The sequence below is a fragment of the Epinephelus moara genome, chromosome 7 (genome assembly GCF_006386435.1).
Source record: "Epinephelus moara isolate mb chromosome 7, YSFRI_EMoa_1.0, whole genome shotgun sequence".
Lineage (NCBI taxonomy): Eukaryota > Metazoa > Chordata > Actinopteri > Perciformes > Serranidae > Epinephelus > Epinephelus moara.
This window is the reverse complement of record NC_065512.1, coordinates 15,202,676-15,217,305: the sequence shown is the minus strand read 5'-3', so window position 1 is coordinate 15,217,305 and position 14,630 is coordinate 15,202,676. Positions and strand designations below refer to the sequence as shown.

Below are 14,630 nucleotides of genomic sequence, written 5' to 3'. Positions count from 1 at the left end.
ATTTCCCACCATGCGGTATGTCCGTGAATGCAGCCCAGTAACCGAGCCGCCTGTATTCTTCACACGGCGTCTCTTCGCGGCCATGGTAACACTTTGCCCAACACTGCACCTCTGATTCAACAATTAACAGCACAAACAAGCTGTTTTCATGCAGGTATGAGACTTATTTCCATGTCAGATATGTAGCTAAAGAGTCTAATGTAGGCTGCCTTTGCCTACATGTATATTTAACGGTTAACTCATGCTGGGAGGATTAAGGGGTGTTTATTTAACGTTACTGCAACACGACTCGTTTTGTTTGCTAACTGTGGCCTAGCATAAAGCTAACAGAGGCTAACGTCGCTGTAAAGACAGGGTGTGTACAAGAAAATAAGCTAATTTAAACACTGGGTTGACACAAACATTAGGTGAAATCACGGCGATTTAAAATGTTTATTTATTGTAACAGTTTTAAGACACTAGCTAGCTTAACTGACCTGCTTTAATTACGTGCTGTAACGTTATGCTAGCTGTTATATGTGATAGCAGCTGTCATTAAAGCGGCACCATCCTGTCATAAGTAGGATTATATGTAATAAAGACAGCAGGCTCTTTGATGGAAATGTTTGTGTGGACTTTATTTAAAACCAGCCAACATTAGCCAACATATTGTGGTCAGTATTCAGTCACATTACTCAGCTGTATTGTGTGTTTTCTCCCTCACCTTATAGCTATTATTCAGCATGAATTTGGCAGAGATATGTGACAACGCCAAGAAGGGCCGTGAGTATGCTCTGCTGGGCAACTATGACTCCTCCATTGTTTACTACCAGGGAGTCATTCAGCAGATCCACAAGCACTGTCAGTCCCTCAGAGACCCTGCTCTCAAAGTCAAATGGCAACAGGTGAGTTCACCAAAAAGCCCTGAGCGTACCATTCTTACACCAGTTATTAAACCAGCATTAATGACATCATTAAAGCCCCTTGAGGCAAATTTGTGGTTTGTGATTTTAGGCTATGTAAATAAAGCTGACTTGAATTACAGGGCAGCGTGTGACTGTGGTTCAGCACTGCAAATATTTTAGAACAGTTTAGGATGATACACTTTTCTTTGATGCCAACGCTGATTTTATTTGAAGGGGAAAAAAAGGATTGTTCTACTTTTGAAAACCTACTGGGTAAATGCCATAATGTCACTGGTGTAACTAGGGTTGCAACAGTATACCAGTTTTAAGGTATATCGTAATATGAAAGTTGACAGCTAACATACAGTGTGCATTTGCTTATCTCATTCATTCATTTTCTGTAACCGCTTATCCTGTTGAGGGTAGCAGGGGGGCTGGAGCCTATTCCAGCTGACATTGGGCGAGAGGCAGGGTACACCCTGGACAGGTCACCAGACTATCACAGGGCTGACACATAGAGACAGGCAACCATTCACTCTCACATTCACACCTACGGACAATTTAGAGTCACCACTTAACCTGCATGTCTTTGGACTGTGGGAGGAAGCTGGTACGGGGAGGACATGCAAACTCTGCACAGAAGGGCTCCCCCACCCTGGGTTTGAACCAGTAACCCTCTTGCTGTGAGGTGACAATGTTAACTACTGTACGACTGTGCCAGCCCCATTTTTTTTTTAAATATCATTTGCTAATGTAATGAATGAATGAATTTGCTAATTTATGATATTGGAAAAAAATGCTCCTGGACAGAGAATTTCAACTTTATTTTAGTTATTTTCAATAGGGAGACTTTTTACACAAACTTCCATCCAAAAAATGGTTTCAAGTAGGGTTGCAGTGGTCAGTCTCAACTTTATTTTACGTTTAACACATACTTCAATTTTAAAAAATGGTTTTGATTTTTATATACTAATAAAACATTTGTTCAGCTAAAAATAACCCCTCTGTTCTCATACGTTTAAGGGTTATTTTAACTTGAAATAATAACAATATTAATTCTGTCATACTCAGAAACTGTGATATCTGTTATCATACCATGAAAATCTCACACCGTTTCAACCCTAGATGTAACAGAATTTTTTTTATCAAAGCTCAGGTCAGCTTACTGGATTCCAAGTGGCCTTTACTCAATGGGTTTAATTAACCCCCATGTATTCGGCAGCACCAACAGGAGAAAGATGTCTTTTTATTTTGGAGCAAAATCTAATTTGGTCTATCACTAGCGACAGTTTGGTCGTGGTTGGTTTGGGAATTATTTATTTATTAATTTATTGCCACATGAAACTGCCTTATCCAGTGTTTTTACTGGTTTAAATCACCTGGTCTGTTTGTTTTAGAGAGGAAGAGACCTCTGGATAATTTGGCTCCCGATTAAAAACCTCCTCAACAATAAACACTGAAGGAATTCTAACCAGGAGAATTTTCAGCTGGTTGCCACTAGATGCAGCTAAATCCTCCTGAATCTTACACACAGTTTCTTTAATTCACTGCAGGACATTAAAGCTTTACTCTTAACCCTGCTTTGTTTTACAAACCTCTTTACATCCATGTCAGCTGCTGTGTTTTTCAGTCAGATGTTCTGTGATACAACTCTGATCCGACACCGTCCTTCCCCTGTTTGCAACCAGGTCAGGCAGGAACTGACTGAGGAGTATGAGCAGGTGAAAGGCATCATGGCAACGCTGGAGAGCTTCAAGTCAGAGAAGCCAGTTGACATCCTTGCCCCTCAGTCTGAGGAGAAGTTTGAGGATCCAGCAGTGTGGCCCCCTCCCACCCCTGCAGAACACAGGTGAGTGTGGTAATTCACGTTTTTGAACCTCTTGTTTTTTACTCATCAACATTTTATTGTCACATACATGTGGTCGAGGGTATTTTAATTCAGTCTCCAAGAAGCACATGAACATCCATTAGTTTCATATAATAAGAGCGCTGAAAGCTGTTTACAGTTCTTATTTCATTCTATGAGGAGTAAAACAACAAGGGAACAAGACTGCAGTATGTGGGTATTTTGGTTTCTTTATTTCAGCCACCTGCTCAGGCGCTGATCCAGGGAACTTCTTTACTTTCTGGCACAACTGATTGTTATTGATACCACCCAGAAGGTCTGTAGAACAAAATGCCGCTATAAGGAAGCACTTTGAAGTACAAAGAGACATATTTTGCATAATCTGTTTCATCTCTATCAGCGCACACTGACTCACCATCTGGTCATTAAAGTGGACATATTGAGCTTTACCTGCTCAGAGAACTCGCAGAGCTGGTTTAAAGTTGATGTCACTCTGTGGAAACGTTGGCACACTTCATTGTTACCGCAGTTATCTCATTGTAAAATATTGTTGATGTCTCTGTCTGCAGGTGTGGACTCCTTTAACTCATGTGTATTGTTCCTGTGTGTGTGTGTCTCTGTAGGAATCCTGTTGCAGTGAAGCGCCCCAACAGTGCAGTGAAGCAGCAGAGGAAAGACTCCCCTGGGCTGCAGCATCGAGGAGCAGGGCCAGGAGGCCGCGGCCAGGCCAACCCGAAACCAGACAGGCCGGGTTTCAGAGATGCCCGAGGCACAAAAGCCAAAGACGATAAGGTCAGACTACAGGAGTGGATTTGTGGTTGAGTGGGCGGATAGATGGATGAGTGACGTCCTTAAGAAATGAGTCAATCTGTCAAATACCTGTCCTTCATCAGGGGAAGAAAGGGGTCGGAGATGCACCAGGGGATGTAGAGCAGAAGAAGTTTGATAGCACTGGACATGACAGCGACCTGGTGGACTCACTGGAGAGAGACATTGTGTCCCGTAACCCTAACGTACACTGGTAGGGTCGCTCACACAGATTCTTATACGTTATGCTGTTGGGACAGTTTTATTTGTGCTCTGCTGACTGAGTTTTCTGGATGAACTGCAGGGACGACATTGCTGATCTGGAAGATGCCAAGAAGCTGCTGAGAGAAGCTGTGGTGTTGCCTATGTGGATGCCCGACTTCTTTAAGGGCATTCGTCGCCCCTGGAAGGTACACACACACACACACACACACACACAAATTTGATTGCGTACGTATTCTGAGCTGTAAGGGCTGCCCCTGACCAGAAAACCTAAATACAACCCCAAATTACTGAGATGCCGATTCTTATGGGACTAATATTAACTCATGACCTCTGTGTTTGGCGAAATATGGAAGTTAATTTGTGATGGAATTAATGTGCAACCTGTCTATACAAAGTTATAGTACAACACTACACTCAAACTAAGCTGAAGTGGAACCTGATTATACAGGAACACAACTTTAATGTGAATGCTTACATATGTTTGCATCACTAACATCTCTCATTAAAGGGCCCACTCAGTCATGCTGCCTCTCAGTATCTAAAAGACTCACTGAGTTTCCTTCTGTACCAGCCTCTGTTGAGCTTCATCATGTGAGGCCTCTTCCCCCTCAGGCCCACCATATGAGAGTCAAAACTGCATTTGCAATTACAGCAGCACAGTGCCTTTCATTTTGTCCGGTATATGCATGCATAATTCAGCTCTTTATTTAGTAAGTAAGTTAGAGCCCCTTTTCAGATGAAATGCAGTAAAATGAAAGATTAATAAAGTTGTTTCAAATAAAGATTAAGTTCATGATCATTTTATTGTCACACAGTAAAGAGGTCTTTGCAGTTCAGTTTTGTTTATCCTCCCATTACTGCACACTTTAGCAGAGTGCGCCATCCCACTCCCCTGTGTGTTATGTTACATCAACACATCTGATAATAATCAGCTAATGACCACATCAAACCTACACACAGGTATCAAAGCCAAATATCACCATGAAACAATACGGCCAACTAAAGTAGGGCACTGTATGCTCTGCAGAGTGATGTGCAGTATTCTGTAGTTTACTGGCACAAATAGGACACAGGTTAGTCAAACAGCAAAACAGCCTATAAACACACAAATGTGTGAGCATTAAATCTTTTCTTTTGGACGTATCTGTATGTTGACTCCAGAACAGAGGAATGAATTATGGAGATTCAGCGCACCACTGAGTGGAACTAAGAAAATTTGTTGTTTTTTTTCTGCCCTTTGAGTAACAGTGAGTGAAGACTATGATATTTCGCCACCAGGCTTCAAAATTGATGGCAAGAATAGAATTTGTGAAAGCATCTTTATTTAAGTGGATTAGTGATGAATCACCCTCATTCATGAACCATATATCAATAAGGCCCCATGTTCGCCAGGAGCTCCTCAGGAAACGCCCCACTGGGAGCACTTTGGAGGAGCAGCTGCTTTTCAGCTAAGATGCTTTGGTTGCGTCTGGTTGCTATGATGCAGAATATCTGCAGAAAGTAAAATGTCAGTGCAAGGTAGAGTACTCGCTGTGGTTGAAGGAAAGTCTAAAGCATATAGGGAGAGGACGGACCCGCCGGTCTGTTTGAGTTCATGAGAGAAAACGTGTTAATAGACACACAGTATATAGTTGTATTGTTGTTCAGCACTCGTACATAATGTATAAGATGTGATGGCTGGTCTTCGTGCTGTTCGTCCCTCCTCCACTGGGTTTCGACTGCTGGGTAAAAAGTGACAGTGAAGAGCAGAGTGTTTTACCCAATTTTAACATTTTCCAACTCTCCGTGCTCAGAAAAAAAGGCCAAACATGCAGCACTTGGCACAGAATAGATGCTCAGCACCTTATCACACTGTTGGCATTTGTTGCATAGCAAAGGTACATTCTGCTCCCATTGCGAAGGAAAAAAACCTCATTCCAGATTGAATGGGTCTTAAATGTATTTTAGTCACATCACCGATATAATTTTTGGCATTGGTGCTGTAGGAAACACAATTTTAATATGCGGGAAACACTATTTGATGGCGTACCAGACTTCGACACATCACCTGTGTGTGTGCAATGCCTCTGTTTTTGCCCCCTCGGTACGCTTAAATCCTGCGATGAGTCTTCATCGTTAATCTAGGACCTGCAAGCTATGGAAAAATTGGAAAATGCAAGTGTATGGACAAATAGCTTAAAAGAATAACAATTACTCATGGTGATTAAATGTTTACGGAGCAAACTGTACCATATGTTGAAGGTGTTTCAAACGTGGTATAACGGGGATCAAGTCAGTGGAATCACATATGCAGAGCCACAAGCACAAAGCATATCATCAGAGTCGTTTTTACTGTTCATTTTGAACTGACATCAATGTGTGTACTTAGGATATTTTTTACTTTCAGTGTGTATTTCCATGGCGAGTTTAGTCTTAAACATCATTTAGTGGTATTAAAAAGGTCTGGAAAAGTCTTAAATTTAGCTTCTTTATCCTGTAGATACCCTGTGTATAAAAAAAGTATGTTGTCAATATTTTAAACCCCCCCAAAAGCTCACAAATCATGTATTCAGGGGAGCTCATGTCTCATTAAGAGGAGAGAAGCTTCCTCTGGGTGCCATGTAGTTTGCACCCTGCCACTCCCATCTGCTCCTGCTGAGATTCTGATCAACCTGCGTCAGTGTCTTATATAGAAAACCTGTCTGCTCCATCCTGCAGCGTGTATTACACACATTACCCTGTGTATTCTGAGGCAGCAGGGACGACAATTACATAAAAATGTTACAGATTGTGTCACTGGGCCTTTTGTGATTTATGTAATCTCCATGGCAACAGACACAAACAAGATGCAGAATTAAATGTCAGACATCAGAGCAGCAGTGATTGTCCTGATTTTCACAGAAGAGATTTGCGTCAGTGTTCTGTCTCTGTACGTGTGTTTGTGTGTCTTAAGTTTTCACATTTCTTTTAGGGCGTGTTAATGGTTGGCCCTCCTGGGACAGGGAAGACCATGTTAGCCAAAGCTGTGGCCACAGAATGTGGGACTACTTTCTTCAATGTGTCCTCCTCCACTCTCACCTCCAAATACAGGGGCGAGTCTGAGAAACTTGTTCGTCTGCTTTTTGAAATGGTACGTTAATGTATGTGATCCGTTAAGTGAAAAAACTCACATTACCAAACTAAAGATCTAAATATTTTGTTATGGTAGAAAAAAAACAATTTTCTTTTTCTTAGGCTCGGTTTTACGCACCGACAACTATCTTCATAGATGAGATCGATTCCATCTGTGGCAGAAGAGGAACATCGGATGAACATGAAGCCAGCCGCAGGGTCAAATCAGAACTCCTGGTTCAGATGGATGGTGAGTGGAACAGAGGAGATGAAGCTAAAAGTTATATAAAGATATTTCCTAGAAGTGTCCTGGATAGATTCCAAGATCCTATGTCGTATGGATGATACAGTAATGTGTATTTTGTGATCAGGTGTTGGGGGAGCTCTGGAGAATGATGACCCCTCTAAAATGGTGATGGTTCTCGCGGCCACCAACTTCCCCTGGGACATCGACGAGGCGTTACGACGACGACTGGAGAAGCGGATCTACATCCCTCTGCCCACAGGTGACCTCATCACCTGCAGACTCACCTCACAGCAAACCAGAGTGATGGTCACTGAAGTAGTCCAACAGAGGCTACATATAACATCTTTATATCTGATCTGTGTGTGTGTGTAGCTGTGGGTCGTGTTGAGCTTCTGAAGATCAACCTGCGGGAGGTGGAGGTGGCTGCCGATGTGGACTTGGACCTCATTGCTGAGAAGATTGAGGGCTACTCTGGAGCGGACATCACCAACGTCTGCAGGTGCGTGTGGAGAAACTAAAGATCAGTTCATCCTTCATTCCCTTCACCTCCTAACGAAATACCACTCATAAAGACAGACTTAGGACAGACGAGAGATGTAGTGAGGGAGAGAACTAAAGAGAAGTGTCTCAGGGCTTCATGGGCTTTGTTTTTTTTTCTTTTGCACTAACAAGAGCGCAACAACATGCTGTAACGCCGGGTTCACACTGGACGCAGACAGCCCTTGAAGCACGTAGATTTTCTGTGGAGCGCTGCCTGATTGCTTTCAGCGTCCATGTAAACCAATTGGGCTGTTCACACTGGACACACCGCAGCTGGCTCGCATTCTGTAGTGATAATTTCGGTGTCTGGTCTATTTTATCCACGAGCCATGACCGAATCTGGCAGTAGAACACATTGATAATCCTTTATGAAAGATCTAAAGGGCATAGTAGAGATGATACAAATGATCTAATTATGATTAATTATGAAATATGTATCCCATGCCTCCACATATTTGTCAGTTGTGTCAAAACAGAGCGCGAGAGACGAGTGGACGCACATGGACATACAGACACATACACATAAGCAGAAGGAGACTGAGCTCCACATGTGATGAGAGAAGAACAGAGTAGCAGAATCGCTTGCTGACCAGCACAGAGAAATGTGTTTCTTATGTGAACAGCAGAGCAACTACAGATAAGTGGCGAACATGGTGTAAGCTGGCTATCAAAGATTCTTATATTTTGCTTATGTAAGCTCTGTGGCAAACAAATGTTTATGGTGCTTACATGTTTTGTTCAACAAATGAATGCAACTTTCATTATTTTTTTCAGCCTAAATGCAATCACCAGAAGTAAAAACCTATAGGCTATAAACAAACTATACCACAGTCACATGATTTCACATGATGAAATTTTGTAGTCTCATTTGGCCACTTGTTAGCCACCGCCTTTTTAAGACTCATAAAGGCTTCAAAATTCACACGTGGGATATTTACTGACATATTTCATGTTGTATAGCAAAACACGAAAGTCTCTTTAGCTTGTGTTAAGCACGGACCTTCTTTTAGGCATCTAAGCAAAAACACTTTCAAACAGCTCATTGACTTTGAGACAAGGGAACCATGAATGCAAAAATACTAATTCACTTTTGTTTTTTAGGATTCATTCCTGGAGTACTCTATATAAGATAAGATGATCTTTTATTTGTCCCACAGCTGGGAAATTTGTGGCATTACAGCAGCAGAGGGACAGTGCAAACAGGAAACATCAGTAGAAAAAAATTAAAATACAAAGCAACATATAAATACGTTAAGTAAGTAAACTGTACAAAAACATACAGTAGAGCAGTACAATAAGAAAACAGTATAAAACCACAAAGCAATAAAATAAGGAAGCATCAAAGAGAAGCATAAAGTTATAAAGAGACAGACTGAATAGCTGATTTTAGTAGTCATGAGTGCGTATGGCTTCAGGCAATAGTTTCTTTATCCTTTTATGATGATCATGTTGGGATACATTAAATGGTAGTATTGAAGGCACAGAAATCACATTGTGCTCACTTTGCTATTGGATTTTATTAATGGACATACTATTAATGGATTTGAAAATACTACAAGCTAGAATATAAAGAGACAAAGTGTAACTACGGAGGCGACACAGAAAGAATGTGTAATGGCCATTTCAAGTATTTTGAAGTCACAAGAGCAACCATAGACAGTGTGAGTTTTTAGTCACAGATTACTTATCTTTATGAGCAAGTATTTGGTCCTAACCTGAATCACTAAAAATGTGAAGTTTACAGGCATCACTTGCTTTATAGTCTATTACTAACCAGCTCTAACTCTTTTATGTATGTTTGCTGATTTTGTCATTACAAAAATGGGCATTAAATCAACCACAAAATGACACTAGCTCAGATACATATTCAGATCGGCCTTTAAATTTAAGAAGTGATGATTATCATTACATAATTCCTCATTACTGTGTGATACACATCTACATATAACAGATGGCCTCAATGATTATTTTAAAGTATGCATTGATCACTGGAAGATGTTTATATACTGACGATTATTTATAATAGTTGCTTTAGTCACACTTCTCCTCACCACTGTGACTCTTTCTACGCCCAAATTGTCTCTGCTCATCTCCGGCTTGCATTATTTTATTGACCTCGGATGTGTGTGTGTGACTATCATCCACACATGGCCAGTTTTGGCTTAGTGACCACAGCTTAGACTTCACCCATTTTGACAGCTCATATAAGGAATCCATCAAGTATGTTTTAGAGAGCATATGTATAAAAAAAAGAAATGTTATATACGTGTGTGTGTTAAAATACTCCTGCCCCGATCTGCTCCCATCATTACATATACATCAGAGATGCGTCCATGATGGCGATGCGTCGTCGAATCCAAGGCCTGACCCCCGAGGAGATCCGAGCTCTGTCCAAAGACGAGCTGCAGATGCCTGTGACCATGGAGGACTTCACCCTCACACTCAAGAAGATCTCAAAGTCTGTCTCTGCTGCCGACCTGGAAAAATACGAAGCCTGGATGGCTGAGTTTGGGTCAGTATAGAGAACGGTACCGTTTAGACTCACAGGGGACCAAAACCTTGAACAGAGGACTTTGAAAATGATGAAAGCCTTGAAGGAGAGGGACTTGGGAGTGTATGTCATGGAGCTGAGTGACCTCTAGTGTGTGAACCAGGCAGCACATCAGGGATCAAGATTACACAGGGGGCTCATGTTCACATCAGAAGACTGGTGCCTTTGAGAGAGCACGATGAGAAGTGTCAGTGGCTGCACTCCTGCCCTTTCACTCACTCTCCCCTTGTTGTTTCTCCAACACAATTGTTCATGTAGAGACTATCAATCGTCCAGCTGCTGGCTGACTGACTTAAGTGACCTGAAGAAGAAAAGGGAACTTTAAATGTAAAAAGTAGCCTAATACTCACAGGTAGACCAGGGAATGCACGCTAGTTTTACTTAAGCAAGGCCTTGTGCAAGAATATTTCTGTATTCCCTAAACCCATGGTACTTTGTCTTTGAAGCTTGTTCGTATGAGTGTTATACATCGAATTCACCAAACAGACCTGTCGTTAATTGCTCATTTCAACCTGATGACTGCCAACTGTTTACAAGAGGGTGAGTGTTTGTCAGAATCAGTCATTTGGATAATCAGTGCCCCTAAAACTGCCATGAAAGACTCCTTGCTCTGCTCCATTTTGGGCAAGTTTTATTCAAACAATGTCATAAACGTAAGGAAAAAGAAGAATTTCACACCCCCAGGCTTCACATCAAACTGTCAAAGTTTTGCTGGCAGACAAGGGCAAATGCCCAACAGCCCAAAACATTTCTATATGGTGAAACGTGCTGCAGCTTCAGAAACAATGCCAGTTCAGAAACATGTGGTATGTGCTGCAGAAAGCCAAAACAAATACATTAACAGCAAAAACCCTACAAATACAGAAACAATACAAAGTCAGAAACACACAAAGCCCGAAAACAAATGCAACAGAGAAACGCTGTATATCCACTCCACACAATGGAGGTTCTCCAGGCCTCTAGGGGGAGCTACTGAAATCTGTTGCTCTTTTATGATATTTTAGAAGGCTAAGGCCAAATGTAAAAAATAATGTGTACCTTTTTATGTAGCCCCCTTATTCCACTTTTTCCCACTTCAAAAACAACACTCCCTCTCATCTAGTTTCTCTCTTTCAGGTAGAAACCAAACATTTCCACTTAGCGCTCCTCCTAGAGGCCTGTAGAACTTCGGTTGCATTGACCGGCTGTACAGTATTTTTCTTCTGCATTTGTTTTGGGGCTTGATTGGCAGTCCAACACAAGTTTAGCAATGTAAGTAGTTGTTTCTAATTATTTCGGAGGACCCATAATAATTAGAAAATCACTACATTATGGTTCACCAGCAAAGCTACCTGCATCAAAACCCTGGGGCAGAAAGAATTTTCCTTACAATGACTAAATTTCTTAGATTGCCATTGCAAAATATACCCATAAACCCTACAGAAAAAGGTAAAGTAAATTGGCAAGCCACAATGATGATGGTAATCATTCAGATTAAGGCATCACAATTCAGACAAGTTTTCTTAAATCACTCGTACCTGCTGCTTAAGAACAAATCTGTTAGTACTGATTCTTACATGAGGAGTTTTGTCTTAAAGAACTGTATGTTTTAGCACTTTTAATGTATTTCGTCCAGGAAAGTCCATGTACTTACTACTGACTGAACACACTTGAAGAACCACAATGTCTGTGTTAAACAGTGTCTGAGTATGTGTTTGTGTTTTTATGTTGTTGTTTTTATTATTTGTGTTTTAAGTTTATGTTTGTTGAGGAAATGTAGTCAACCTTAAAGAACATGGCCATCAGATCCATGGATCGTTTATTAAAAGATGAAGTTGATCCTTGCCTAAAATCTTGCCTACTTCATGGTACTTGCATTTTATGAATTATTCAGTTGAGTGAGTCAGATTCTTAACTATCTTGTCAATAACATTTCATATTGAATGTCTGAATCATTCTATGATGCTGAAGCTATTGAAATACTTAGTATTAAATTAAATCTTGGAAATAGTAGTCCAAAGAAAATTCCGACTCAAGGCCCTCTTGCTATCTGTTTCAGGGCTTTCAGCTGTCACCATCACACTGTCTTTATTGGCAGTTTGCTCTTTTTTCATGGAGATGGATCGGTTGACATTTGAGCTAAGAATTAACTTGGTTAACTTCAACCCTTGCCTGATATCAGACAGAGTTTTCAACTCGTTGCACTCTGCATTAACTCTAAATGATTTCTGTGGGTGAGGGGGATTTGATTTTCCCTAACCAATAATGAGACCAATGTAAATCCACACTGATGTGTAGCCGTGCCAACGTACTTCTTTTGTCAGAGTTCCTAACTCATTTTATCAGAGAACCGGGGTTACCTTTGTAACCTAAAGTTTTAAGAAAGTAGCAGAGCAAACAAACTGCGATGTCAGGCGATATTGAGAAGATACATCCATTTAGAACACCCTCGATTGCAGTGTCTGTTTTGTCCACAGCAGTCGCCATTGTTGTTATAACTCCTCATTTGTTGAGATCAGAGTGACCTGGCAAACATTGTGATGGAGAAACATTGTGATGTGGAAATAGATGCCGTTTCCAGAACTCGAGCATATCTTCATCTTACTTGACGTTCTACCACACTTTGTTCTGCCAACGACATCTATTTCCCCATCACAATGTTTCTCCCTCACAATGTTTGCCAGGTCACTCTGCTCTAAGACTTGTCCCCAGAGTGAGGCCATCCAGGGTTGCTTAATTTTAATAAACACATTTTGCTTCTAACTTGCACCTTAAGGGTCAAGTATTTCTAGGCCTTTTTGCCACCACAATGCGCCGCTTGACAACACTTGACAATGATGTCAGTCCTGCCCATGGTGCTGATGGGCAAAACATTAGTTCCCTAGCAGGACTCAATGGATTGTTTCTTATTTTAACTGAGAAACTGCTGTATTATGTCACAATGCCAGACAAATCAGTCAACTGGAACTCAGTGAAGGGAACGATTCAAAGGTCTGGACCCAGGCAACTTTAATCCAGCATGAACAAGCAATCTTAAAAATGCTATGGCTGACATCACAACTGCTACATCTCTGTGACAAATGAGCAGAATGAATTTTAGGATAAAGCTTGTACATTAACCTTGAGTTGGGATTATTTTGTCAATCTATTAAAATATTGTTTTGGTATTTTAAACCTGTGAATTCAGCTGTGACAAAAACAACTCCCAAAATTATTTATTTCTGGGAGGTTATTTGACGGTATGATCAGAATTTCAGCTATAATTTAGAGAGTTGCTCATGTTTTTAAATCTGTGTAGCAGAAACATTTAGATGTGACATTGTACAGAACAATGTGCATATATTTTTGTGTATATATGGAAGAATATTGAAAAAACATCATATGTACATTAGTCTGTTCTATCAGCCTGACTTTACATACAGGCTGGGCCTTGTTTTGTCAGAATACACTGTGCACCCTTCACTGTTCTTCACGGATGTCCTTGTTAAGATTTTTTGAGATGCACTCTGTCTCATGCTGCTTTATCATTCTCCGTTTCTTCTGTAGCACTCAACCACTCGACATTTTGTTTTTCTAGATCAACAGAAGTGCATTTGACATTTGAAATGTCTTCTCCTGTTTATTTCTTTTCAAATGTAGGACAGATTGTACAAAGCACTCTTTTATGTGCTCAAATCATTAACCCCTCTTGACTATTTGTTCCTTGATGAATCTAAAACAGACGTTACAGAAGGACAAGCAGTCTTTGTATCCCCTAATTGCAATGATTTGTAATTTAAGAGAGCCAGAAAAGAGTGGACACCAAAAAAAAGCTGATTTTTTTTTTTTTACTATTTTGAAGGCAAAACATTTTCTAAGCTCCTAAATGAAATCTGATTCATACCCATAATACGACACACCTGAAGTTGAGCATTTAAGTCTGTTATCAATATCCTCATGAACTGCTTTTGTTTGCAATGTGATCAAATATTTAGCTTAGAAACAAAGACATATTCAAGTACTTTGAAAGAATATGCAGTACCCATAAAAACACACATCATTTATCCTAGGTACGATGTATCCTGGTGTCCTCTGTCTGTCTAATGAAGGAGTTTTAAGGATGTGACGATCCACTTGTCCATTGCTGTTCGACTTGTCTCTCCTCATTGAAATATACTGTATTTATATTTATATAAAGGTTATAATGTTTCTGTTGAGCCTATTTTAAAGAGGTGTTGGTTCGACTTTATGATCATCTAGGAGACTGTCATTTGTAGCTCTGTTGAACTGTATTGCATTATACAGATAGGTGTTTCTATCTTCCATTATCAATAATCCTATTATCACTGACATAAATGTGGTCTACAAAATAATACTTGTCGCTATAAGGTTGTATTTTCCAGAAACCCGCCCCCCGTAACTATCTTAAGGCTCCTGGAGTTCTCCAGAAATCATTTCAGGTGTCCATGTGATATATAGTCT

General features: G+C 40.5%; 1 protein-coding gene across 1 annotated transcript; it reads left to right on the top strand.

The window, feature by feature from the left end:
* The first annotated feature begins 23 nt into the window (after positions 1 to 23).
* On the top strand, positions 24 to 12,151 carry katnal1 (katanin p60 subunit A-like 1). The gene is made up of 11 exons (XM_050049514.1): positions 24 to 154; positions 711 to 884; positions 2,573 to 2,733; positions 3,354 to 3,522; positions 3,624 to 3,751; positions 3,842 to 3,947; positions 6,713 to 6,871; positions 6,976 to 7,102; positions 7,224 to 7,358; positions 7,472 to 7,598; positions 9,963 to 12,151. Exons 1-11 carry the CDS (start codon positions 149 to 151, stop codon positions 10,159 to 10,161), a joined length of 1,491 nt encoding a protein of 496 aa, XP_049905471.1. The 5' UTR covers positions 24 to 148; the 3' UTR covers positions 10,162 to 12,151.
* Positions 12,152 to 14,630: the final 2,479 nt, after the last annotated feature.

Coding starts and splice junctions, on each gene's coding strand:
- katnal1 (XM_050049514.1), top strand. Junction 3,523..3,623: donor CAAAAGCCAAAGACGATAAG/GTCAGACTACAG, acceptor GTCCTTCATCAG/GGGAAGAAAGGGGTCGGAGA. Junction 7,103..7,223: donor ACTCCTGGTTCAGATGGATG/GTGAGTGGAACA, acceptor TTTTGTGATCAG/GTGTTGGGGGAGCTCTGGAG.